At 36.4% G+C, this 12,472-nt stretch overlaps 1 protein-coding gene across 1 annotated transcript in view; it reads right to left on the bottom strand.

Moving 5' to 3' along the window:
* LOC127443662 (prominin-1-A-like) overlaps positions 1–12,472 on the bottom strand; it is a 73,908-nt gene that overhangs the window by 37,506 nt on the left and 23,930 nt on the right. Inside the window, exons 5-13 of the mRNA XM_051702397.1 lie at positions 12,250–12,455; positions 5,884–6,004; positions 5,729–5,792; positions 5,536–5,625; positions 2,503–2,720; positions 1,472–1,546; positions 1,321–1,384; positions 1,075–1,083; positions 208–367 (exon numbers count right to left, since the gene is read on the bottom strand). Of these exons, the coding sequence (XP_051558357.1) occupies positions 208–367; positions 1,075–1,083; positions 1,321–1,384; positions 1,472–1,546; positions 2,503–2,720; positions 5,536–5,625; positions 5,729–5,792; positions 5,884–6,004; positions 12,250–12,455 (1,007 nt within the window). The remainder of the gene's footprint in view (positions 1–207; positions 368–1,074; positions 1,084–1,320; positions 1,385–1,471; positions 1,547–2,502; positions 2,721–5,535; positions 5,626–5,728; positions 5,793–5,883; positions 6,005–12,249; positions 12,456–12,472) is intronic.

The following is a 12,472-nucleotide window of genomic DNA, read 5'->3' as shown; positions in this document are numbered from 1 at the left end:
GTGTATGTACTACAGGTATACACTATTCAATATCCAAAAGTGTACACAATAAAAATATTTAGTCAATAATACCAAACATAATGGGTCTTTAAGGTCATTGAGGTCCGCTCTGGTTAATCTGAGGTTATCTTATAAAAAATGATACCAGTAAACTCATGTTTTGGTGGAGTGTATTTGGTTACATAATTGTAAGCACTGTAGAAATACCTGTAGAAGTCCATCTGGTCAATCTGGGGGTAGAACGCTTCAATGTTCTTCTGGCTCTCAGTCAGAAACTTTGTGAAGTTCTCAAGTGCTGGTTCCACAGGGAACATCTTCGTGAAACCAATTATCTCTCCACCTGACTTATCCAGAAGACTTTTCACTCCTTTAAGAGAAAGAGGTGGAAAGAGCGATAAAGTGAATTTGTGTTTGTGAAAATGGAGTACAGAATGATAACTGCTGCATGGGGGTTTCAATAACTGTGCTTATATGTCATTTTCCATTATTGTTATCAATTGAAATATGGTCATATTTAAAATAATCACAAACATATTTACTTTGATACATTTCAAGCAAAATATCATTTTTTTAATCAGTATTTTTGTCTCGTTTTCCTGTAAAGATAATTGAACATCCTTAAAATAAGAAACACTGAAAAAAATGTGCTAACAATCAAAATATCACTTAACACATTGAATCGACCTGAATCCATCACATTACACCAACAAAACTTGTTTTAAAGGTTAGATCAGACAGAAATAGCTCCTTAAGGTAACAACTGCAGGTTACCACTTTTTACAGTGTACATTTACTTGAGAAGCACACTTGTGTAAAATATTAAGACATGTTGTCAGAAAATATATCTTGAAATAAGTATATTTTCTTACCCCATTGGTAAATATTTTTTTCTTGTTTTTTCTTTCTTTCTTCTATTCTATATTAAGGAGGCTTAAATATTTTTATATATTTTTATATACAGAACAAAATTACTGATTAAGGCTTTTTTGCAGTGTTCCCAGTATTCCCACGTGATGTCTGGCACTGAAAACACCTCTATGAGGCATAATGTGTATAATGTTGATGCACACTTACTGGGTAGAGCTGATTTTTTTAAAGAGAGAGAGAGACAGGTTTCCGTATGCAAAGGAACAAAAACGAAGTTCAGTACAGAATCAGTATTAATTGATGAACACCCTTTTAAGACATTTTTAATTTCAGAGAACACATAAGCTTAGCAAAGTGAGAGAGTGCAGAGAAACATACAAAATATAAATATTGACAGGTAGAATGATACTGTAGACAGAGGAACACAAGTATAAATAAAGAGAATTCCCTCACCTGACACAATTTCTTTTGTCTGTTCGCTGACCAACCTTGGTGTGTCGTTGAAGGAAGAGTAGCCCTGAAGAGATAAATGAGAGAAGATCGTGAAAAACATTATATTACAGGGAATTTACAGTGGGTTGTGATGCAGTTTGACCCATCTGACCTTCTGTACAATATTGCTGAGGTCTGTTTTAAGCACTGCATCCAGGTTGGCCAGTTGGTCCCCAACGTCAGGCAACTGTTGAATAACAAACATAAGTCACAATTGAACCACACATAATAACAAATTAAACTTGCACACATTTCAGGTTTTTAAAGGTGAAGTGTGTACATTTTTTACTAGTGGCACCAACAGATGATTGTTTCCAAACAGGTTTCCCAAACACTCTTACCGGCTCTTGCACCTTACAGGTAGTCCTGCCCCAAACTCATACAATTGGTTGAGCCAGAAATTGGACCACTCAAAAAGAGCAACATTTTCAACGGTAAAGAGATAAACAAAGAGTAAACAGTCTTCAGGGAAGTCAACCTATGATTGGCTTACTTTAGTTTGGTCATGACAACTCTGAATACATTCAAGGCATTACAATGGATATGACAAGTTGGTAGGTCCTGGCGGACTAAATCTGCTTACGCTGCTGCTGCTGCTACTGCTATTGGAGAACAAGTATGATGGCTTGCTCCAGACCAAAAAACAGACATGCTGTGTTGAGCATGTAAGACATGCTGCTGCACATTTAGACATACATACAGTCCCTGTGAAGCAGATCTAGACCGGTGGTGCTTGGGAGGAGGAGGGTTTCAGAGAGAAAACTCTAATAACACACTGCAATCTCTTAGCAGCAAACAACTGAGAGAGTACGTAAGTTGATTCACTTACAGTTCATATTTCAAAGGACCTATTAGCTTGGGCCATAGAGTATGCAAGATGATTGGTTAACAGATTACATTTTCAAAGGACCTATCAGTTTGTGCCATTTAGAGATTTACTGAACTAAGGATCATTTGTATCTGGACATAAACTGGGATAGAAGAAAGTATTTTAACACGCACAAAAATGACACACTTCACCTTTAAGTACTGCCTATTTGAGACCATGATATTAGAAATGTTGAGGAGTCAGTAGCTGCTTTCCATACCAATAAGACCCTAGATGTGTAAACATGTATACATAGGTGTGTTTATTAGTGTTACCCCATTAAAGTTTGCGCTGAGAGCAAGCTGGCTGAGTGTTCCGCGGATGGTGTTGCAGGTGTGTGTTACGTCTCCATTAGAGCAGGCGGGGTCATTGAGTGTGTTTGAGAGAGAGGCACGTTCAGACTGGAGAGAGTTCTGGAGTTTGCCTGCCCCATCTTGGAGGGTTTCCAGTGATGTAATCACACTCTCCAGTGCTTCTTTAGTCTCTCGCATGGCTGTTCACACACATACCACCTTTATTACATGCTCACATGCATTTCATACACTAATGCACTTAAGACATTTTGGGAGGGATTACTACAACAAACACACAACTGATCATAGAACTGAACTATCAACCTCTGAATCATGAACAAGTAGAACAAAACAGATCTATAAGAGCTTTCTTTTCTTTCTCTTTGTACTGGCACACTCTCATCCACTGAAAAAAAAAAAATGTTAACTTAAAGTACTTCTTGTGGTAACATCTAAATTAAAACAGGTTGAAATAGCTCCTTAAGGTAACAACTGCAGGTACCACTTTAGTTTTTAACAGTGTATAAATCTCTGTTTCTCCCTCTGACTATATTTTTCTGAACTCTCTGAATATTGTGGCATGTTGGAAAGCTGGGGAATGGAGTGAACCCAAAGTACATTAGAGAAAATGGCAGATTAAACTGCATGTTCTCTTTTCATCATAACACAAAAATGTTGTGTTGGAGATGGAGGGGTGTTGAGAGGCAACACCCCCCTTGCCCCGCCAAGTTAAAAAAAAGTGAAACTCGTAAAGAAATTGATGGCAACAACACACACAGTATTAATATAACAACAACATACAAGTCTGCTGATATGAACAATATTTAAAAACAACAACAGCACGAACAACAACCACAATCTCTATTTTTACAGAATATGTGGATGAGGTCACTGACTTTTACCTTTAATAGCACCTTCCACTTTAACTTATAGCCAAAATCACAATGACAGAGACAGAGAAGAGCGAATAAAAAAACAATAACATCAGTTTGAGTGTGTGTTTATATGTGTGTATATGTGTGGGAGCAGGAAAGTCAGAAAAAGAGTAAAAGCAAGATAGAATAACTGTGGCATGTTATTGTCAAATTGTTCTGCATGAGAGAAAGTGAATTATGACATTTAAGATTAGGGGTATGATTTCCCTTAGATTAGGGTTTGATTTTCAGGAATGCATATACCTATAAACCCCATGCAAGAGTATCTCAATTACGTTATTAAGTAATTAAATCACATGCAAGAAATAGCATAAATTGGCTGAAAGATAATGGAATTGACAGTACAGAGCGAGGAACTGAAAGTGAATAAACCCATAGTAACAGATTTTCTGTTCTCTCTGTTTTGGCTCTCTCTTGTGGCAATTTTCACTGAGTACAAAATATGGCCTAATCCTGTTATGGGGGAATGTCTACTTTAAAACACTTTAAAACAGTAATGTCTAGTTTAAAACACTGATTAATAAACATTAATAAACATCAAAATTAAATATGCACAAATATTAAAATTAAGCCAGCATATGTAACAAAGTTGCGACTTGTAAGTAAATGTAATAAAGTAATGTTGGTTCCTAGCTATTAATAAACTTGTATTTCTCATTCCTACAAATGAAAGGAACATATTTGTTTGATTCCTTTTTCTTACAATAAATTATTCTAAGTTCAGTCATGAAACTCTACATGGCGCAAGCTGATAGGTCCTTTGAACGTAACGTGTTAGCCAATCAGCTCGCACGGTGCAGCTGATCGGTTCTTTAACATGTAATCTGTTAGCCAATCAACTTGTGTACTCTCTCTTTGTTTAACATTTAAATTGCTTCAGTTGTTTGCATGTAAGCAGGTTCCACTGCAGCATGCTACAAGAGTTTTTCTCTCTGAAACCCTCCTCCTCCCCAGCACTACCTGTCTACAACTGCTTCAAAATAATTGTGTGTATGTATAATTGTATACAGTATCTCACATGCTTACAACACAGCATTATTTGTGTATATTTTGTGGTAGTAAGTCTTCATACTTCCTCTCTGTCATATCTATTATAACACCTTAAAGGATATATTTCGGGTTCAAAACAAGTTAAGCTCAATTGACAGCATATGTGGCATAATGTTGATTACCAAAAAAACTAATTTCGACTTGTCCCTCCTTTTCTTAAAAAATCAAATATCAAAGTTACAGTGAGGCACTTACAATGAAAGTGAATGGGGCCAATATTTGGAGGGTAATTTTATCAAAGCACTTACTGTTCCTTAATTCTTCTGTTAAAACTTGTGTATTGTTTGAGTTGTAAAGTTGTTTAAATTGTTGTTTTTACAGTGGTTTTAGGGTTTATGTCATGTGAGTTATGTCATCACTCGTCATGGTAACAAAATTTTAAAATTGGATCTAACTTTACACAGAATAGGTTCGTAAGCAATTTTATCACACTAAAATCATGTTAACACACATACTTGTTTACGTCTTGTGGCTATACTTTTGAAACAGTGAGTAAGATTGGCCCCATTCACTTCCCTTGTAAGTGCCTCATTGTAACCCAGATTTTTGCTTTTTTTAAAGAAAAGGAGAGTCAAGTCGAAATAAATTTTTGTAGTAATCAATATTATGCTACAAATGCTGTTCATTGAGCTTAACTTGTATTGAACTTACAGAAAATTCCTTTAAATTTATTCTGAGAGTTGTCATGACTGAACTTGGGTAACAGGGTTGAGTACTTGAGCTTGACGAATGCAGTCAACATTACAATTTGTTATAAAAATTGAGAAAATGGAAAGATTACTCCATGTACTTGTCTTCCTGCCATGCTGCAGAAGGGGTCCAGATGATGTTACTTTGTAGATGTCACAATTTTAAGTAATGTAATTTTTTTGCAATGATGGGGGACATTCATGTAATAACAGAGTTGCATGTAGGTAAATATTCAATATTTTGGTATTTGGAAAGTGCCCTGTATCTCAAGGTTCCTTTGACTCCACTAATCAGGGCTCTCTGTGTTTGTGTGCAAATGTGTATGTATTTGTTTTTGTACCTCCTGTCAAGCGAAGAGCATTGTCTAAAGCTGGAACAACCTCTCTCTCCAACTGGTTATGAACCCGTCCTCCCAGCAGAGGCCCGATATCTGATAAAACAAATTGATAATAAACAAATTAATGCATAATACAGCCTCAGGATAAAGTATAATGACATAGAGACAAACAGAGAAAGAAACACAGAATACTTACTGTCTAAGTCTGATAGTACTTTGTTCTTGGCTGTTGCGTACTGTGCGGCAAGGTAGTCTATTTGCTATAAGTTAAGAGAAAAAAAATATATATATTTAGCTTAAGTGTATGACCAAGTGTCTATGTATAGGTGTGTTTCTGTGTTTATGGCTTACCGCTGGTGTGTAGTTGGCAAATGATTTCAAATCTCTTATGTTGGTGCTGACGAGACGTCTCATACTCTTGATTTGAGATGTGATGTTTTGGTTTGCTGCGTATGCGATCACCACTCCCACACTGTCAAACAAAACAACACACACAAATCAACTGCTTACAAGTCATGGTATGACACTCTGTTATGTTGGTGAAGTAATAAGACAAATTGTAAATTTTGAAATTATAGCAGAGTGGATAGTCTAGCTGAATATACACAGTGCGACCTATCATGTCAGTGCCCCGTTACACCTGAAACACCACTCATTCTGATGGAGGGAGGATTTCATGATTGATTATTGATATATCATAATCAGCATAAGGAGGGAGAGAAAAACGAATAGGAGAAATCACAGCACTCAATATGGCAGCAGCAAGAAATTCCTGCCTTTCAGTTAAAAGAGCAAACATTTTTTAGATTGAGGCATGTCTTTTTTTTAGAATACCAGCCTGAAAAATACTTTTATGTATATATACATTTTAAGGTGATTTGAGCAAAAGAAGCAAATATCCCTAATAAATGTAAATATTCCTGTGCAATATAATGCTGTCAGTGACGTGCAGTAATAACATCCAACCACAGTGTGGTACTGTTGTTATATTAACACTGGTAAATTTAGTCATTCATTATACCTGATCTCAGAACAGTTTGAGACATTAAAGCAGAGTTATGATAGTAATGTTCCCAGATCATCTCAGTCATTTACACATAAATTACATTAAATAGTGATGAACAAGCCATTAAGATATGAAAATAGCATCAAATGTCTCCTGTCACCTTGTGACACAAACAAGTAACTGTACCAGGCCCGGTTCTACGGGGGTGCTTAACGAACCTTAGAGCACCCTCAATTGCAGACCAGTGCAAACCACTGCCCGCGGGTCGATTTATCATGAACGTTTTTTGTTAGATCTTACATTTATCTGGCTTTGGGACCTATCCCGCATCCATAAGCTTTTTACATGCTCAGGGTTGCCAGATAATAGCTGCATCACCCCAATCAGAGATTTATACTTGCACAAATAGGAAATATTTAATCTTATGTCATAATTAATTTATGCAATATGGCAACCATGCATGCGAGTGCATGCTCTCTCTCTCCTCTTCAGAAAAAACCTTAAAGTGCTCAATAGTGTAATATTCTGCTCCAAGAAAAGTGTGATGCAGTCACTCCATGTCCATTCGTGATGCTGCATGTGCTGTTTAGTGCCAAGTCTGCAAGCAAACCTTTTCAGTGATGAACTATAGTAAAGTCCCAATAGATTTTTGCATCATTGCATGCGGAGGGGACACGCGAGCAAAACCAAATGGAAGAGGAATATGTTTGTTCTTTGTGTTATTTGTAAAATGCTGAAGTCACTTACACCTGTATGTTAATGTTACTATGGCAGTAATCATTTATCAGTGTCATGCAGCCTGTTTTATTCAGTTGTGTGCTGAATGGGATTCCAAACATTGACGAAACTCACATCATGACCCATGAGTGTGTAAACTGGTTGATAATGTTCTGAGAATAAAACAAATGTGTCCACTTTTCAGCCAACATTAAAATAAGCCTTTAGAATCTATAATTTCCGAATATTTTATTTTACTTTTAAACCAGACTCCTGATGTAGAGTGTTAAATACTAAATTGCCACTGCATTGAAGTATGGAAAAATAAACAATTAATAATTATACTCAGTCTTAATTCAGTTTTACTAACACGTGATAGAAATGTAGCAGCAAAACTTCAAGCAATCGCAGAATGGTTCAGAATACACTTCAGAAAATTGTGCATCATTCATTGAGTGCATGAGTGAACTACAGCTTCTGGGATTAAAAGATACAACTATGCAGACATTTTTTTCTTCTCTCTTTCATGTTCTACTTAACGGCTGATGTGCCCCCTATACCAAAACAATTGTACACCTCTGCTCAATTGAATATGTAAGTCTAATATTGTAAATTGGCAAGCAGATTTCCTTGAATCCCATCAAACACACAAAAATCCCTGCAGTTTGTGAACACACAATTGCTGCATCAAAACTTATAAACATGTATGATTGTGCAAATCAGTATGTCCTAATCTGCACGCGCAGCATTTTGCTGTCATTTTCAGCGACAGATCATGTGAATAAAACGAAGCAATAAATATTTTGTACATAAAAAAAAAAAACCTGTTATTTACGTTATTTTAGTAGCATTTAAACATGATTTAATATATTTAAAAATGTGTAATTACGATCTCCACATTATACAGAGCACCCCCACTATTTTTAGAAGCACCATCAGTGATTTTGATCTGGAACCAGGCCTGGACTGTACACACACAGCCTGTACACCGGCACTCACACTTTACTAATTTAGTGGTGCAAATACATATTAAATTGTGGGATCAGATTACAGATTATTGCTAGACAAACCTCATTCTACTTTCCCCCACTCTATCGTTCCTCTTTCACTGTCGCTCTCTCTCAGTAAAAAAAAAAAAAAAAAAAAAAAAGATTTAATAAAGGGGAAATGTGATTCAACAAAGGAAGCCATAGAGAGAGAGAAAGAAAAGAGTAAAGAGAGCAGATTCGCACAGTCATGTTCTCTGCTCCCAGGCCTCATTCAGCACAATTACTGCAAACCTCTCAGTAAGTCCATCAAGACACACATACACACACTCACAGTGCAGTCTCTATGTCTCACAAATGCCCATTGTGACCCAAGAAACTGCTGTCAGCACTGTCACAGAAAAGAGAAGGGGACAGATAGGGGGACAGAAATAAAGAGGGGACTTTCTCCCCAGACAGACTCAGGGCTATCAATGTCACATGTGAGAATGTGTCTCTGTGTGAGTCATTCTAGACCACTGCAGGTGTGTTCACTGGACTCTCTAGCAATGGTACAAGCTTTTTAAACCTCCAAAAACTCTTCTTTAAACCTTCAAAATGTTTTTTTTTATTAAAAATTTTTTATATAGTTAATACATTTCTGAATGTGAATAAATTAAAATAAAACATTCATTAAAAAATGTCACTATTAACTTGGCACACAAGTTCACAGCCTGGCCAGGGCTTGGCTATATTAATGTGGATTGTGTTTATCACACAGAAGAAAGGGATATAGTTATAGGATGATTAGGGTTCAGTGTAGTCTGTGACCTCTATTCTATTTCTAGGTCTAGCTGTAGTTGTTGTATTAGTATAGTGATCTTTAACTAGAATCACTGTTCATATTTGCACACAAATTAGCCCCCCACGCAGAACGGCACATTTTTATTTACTGACATAAATTGTATTTACATTTTAATTTTTTATATTTTCAGTCTTTTAAATTATAGGTGAGACACAGGTGAGACAAATTGGCATAAGTTTTTGTTTTTTTTTGGTCAATTTATGTATAGACACTTTCCTTAAAGTCGTGGCTACAAAAAAAAAAAAAAGAAAGAAAGAAAGAAAAAGAAAGAAAGAAAGAAAGAAATGATTTAACATTTCCACCATTTAACATTATTTTACATTTTTTGCCCAGAAAAAAAAAAAAACAGTTTGTTAAACACTCATGGATCTTGTGACCACTATGCTATAACACTATATGGGGTAAACTGTCACAATGGAACCTGCCATTAAACAGCTTATTATAGGCTTTTCAGACTATTTAAACAGTAAAACAATTATGAAAGCAAAACAATTCATGAAAATTAAAAAAGTTTCAAAAATATTACATATAACATTTAAAACACACGTGACCAAATCACTGCGAAGCAATCAACCATTATATTAATTTTTATTTATTATTATAAATAGTATTATAGTAAAGGAAATATTAAGAGTGTTAACCGGAAACAGGATAAGAAAAAGAAAGGGCAAAAGGGGCAATCAAACCACCACATCCACACCGTCTTTACACACCACAGCCAGACATCACTTCAGTCTAGCCAGACATCACTTCAGTCTATTACGATGGACCTCAGAGGATGAACTGATGCCAACTCCAACCATAAGACATGGGATAATTCATATGCCATTGCCTGAACCTTGGATTTAGGATAGATCTCACCGAAATTACCGGCCGGTTGAACTGCGAAGCCGTTCACCTTGGTCTAATGATGGACTACACTCTTAAAATGGAATACATAGACTATCAATAAATTGCCAACAAAAGCCTTCATCAGCCAACTAACAAAGGGCAATGCATCTATATGAACTTCTGCAGTTAATCCAGGATGAACTTCAAAGACATTAGTCATTAATCTTACAGTTCTTACAAAATCTTTGTTTAAACACTGACCCTTAACACTTAGTTTAATCATTTTAAACCATGATTTGTACTGCACATAAATAAGTAATATTGGTATTATATTCATGCTGTTCAGCCAGAGGGGAACTGGCACCCACAGTGAGCCTGGTTTCTCCCAAGGTTATTTTTCTCCATTAACCAACATTTTATGGAACTTTTGTATTCCTTGCCACAGTCGCCTTCGGCTTGCTCACTGAGTTTCTAAATACAATTATTACTTAATTTATTTTTTTATACACACTTAATAATTGTATTTAATCAAACTGCACAATGATGACTCTAAGATTTTCTGTAAAGCTGCTTTGAAATGATGTGTGTTGTGAAAGGCGCTATACAAATAAAAATTACTTGACTTGACCACAGCTGTGCAGTGACATTTGGGGGTGCAGCTTGTCTTCAATTTCTGTTTTTCCACCAGACTATTTGAGTGCAAAAAGGCAGTGCTGTGTGGCAGGTGCTATTTAACCCTAGTGAAAATAGTCACTCGGCGTTTCGAATAAAATGTACAAAACAACAGCTAGAAAAAACACGTTTGTGTAATTGGACAGTTACTGAGATATGAGGACAACTTCCCCATGTGTCAACTAGCCCCGTCTCCCCTATATGTTTTCATTCTTTAATCACAGACAAAGCATTTTTGTATGTATCTTTTTATGAATGTGTGAAGTGTGTGAATTTAGTCAGTTAGTGAGGTCTCGCTTATCAACATTATGCAGATTTACAGACTCACACTCAGTCACACTTGTAAAACATATAAATGTACCTTTAAAGGTACACAATAGACCCTTAGGCTACAATTATTTACCCAAAATGAGTTAATAAACATTCTTTGTAAATGAGTTTTAAATGAGTTATAACTACCTACAGGTACAAAAATGTTCCCTTGAGGGGTACCATCCCAATGACGACCATTGACTGTTTAACACTTTTTTTTTTTCCCTGAGAGTGAAGACCTGTTGATATTAAACTTGTCTAAATAAACTTGAAGTGTCCTAACATCATAGTTCTTTCTATTGCCTTTCTAGATCCAGCTGCCAACATTGGTGCCATTTAGGTGAAGATTCTGCAAAAAACTCTAAAAGGATTCACCAAAAGCCTGAATTTCTGGCTATTGTCACACACATAACATAAAGTGATCGAAGAAAAAACTGAACTGTAACAAAAGATTTTAGAAAAACTGACTAAAGAATAATTTCCTTTCCATGACTGTGTTACAAAAATCATGTAAACATTTAATAAAAAAATACAATTATTACACAGCTCTCCGGAATACTTTATTCTAAATGGTCAATCACGGTATTCTGTGGTCAAATATTTTTGCACTGTATAATGACCGCTAAACTGTATAATAGACCGTTATCCCAGGCAAGTGATTTCATACAAAGCTGTGGTAGATAATAAATCATTTTTACTTTAAATCAATATTTCAAGTCCATATACCTGTATATATCTATGTGTTAAGTAATAAGCTGGATAATGTAAGGTCAGCTAGTCTTTATCACAAAATAAAACCCTTGAGGGTGATACAAGACTTCTGGGGTCCTGATCACCCTGTAAGTGTTTATTTTGAAATAATGACCATCTGACTATTCATTATCCCTTACACAGAACTGCCGCTCCAAATACGGATCTTACACAAGTCTGTGTAGGGCACCAACTCCCAAGGGGGCACTATCTTACCCTAGGGGGAAACCAGAAACTCCCTCGGCTGCTCTTACTCACATATTATACGTTATTCAAGGACAAGCTAGCAGTCGTGGAACCCAGATGGTCGCCTCACGCTCGTACTTTTGCACCACACCTCGCGCAAAGCCCCCCTGCCCACCCCCCAGTCCAATGATCGCAGAGCTCCACGTAGGGCATCAATTTGACCAGCAGCGGCCCTGCCTTTACATTTAATGGCTGTATAATACAGTATATATATTAACATCTTATATGTTCATAAATTCACATTTAGTCGCCCTCATCATCGCACATCATTATTCTCTGCATAACAAATTCAGTCTTATAAGTGAAATGTAAAGACTGTTGTATCATAAACTCTGTTTGTGAGGAAGACTCACCTGAGGAAGATGGAGGTAGCTATGAGTGTGGCCATGTAGAAGCCTCGTTGGCAGTCAGCATTCTTCTTCTGTCTCTGATGCATTTCACCCCCACAGTTCTCAAAGCAGCGGCACACACAGAAACACAGACCCACCATCGGCATCAGCAACACAAACAACACCCCCAGAATTGTCAGGACTATGAAGCCAAGCTCATAGTAGATAGCCTGACAATAGGAAAGAG

This window comes from Myxocyprinus asiaticus, chromosome 7, assembly GCF_019703515.2.
Source record: "Myxocyprinus asiaticus isolate MX2 ecotype Aquarium Trade chromosome 7, UBuf_Myxa_2, whole genome shotgun sequence".
NCBI lineage: Eukaryota > Metazoa > Chordata > Actinopteri > Cypriniformes > Catostomidae > Myxocyprinus > Myxocyprinus asiaticus.
Note: the sequence above shows the minus strand (reverse complement) of the source record. Positions and strands in the feature narration are given on the sequence as shown.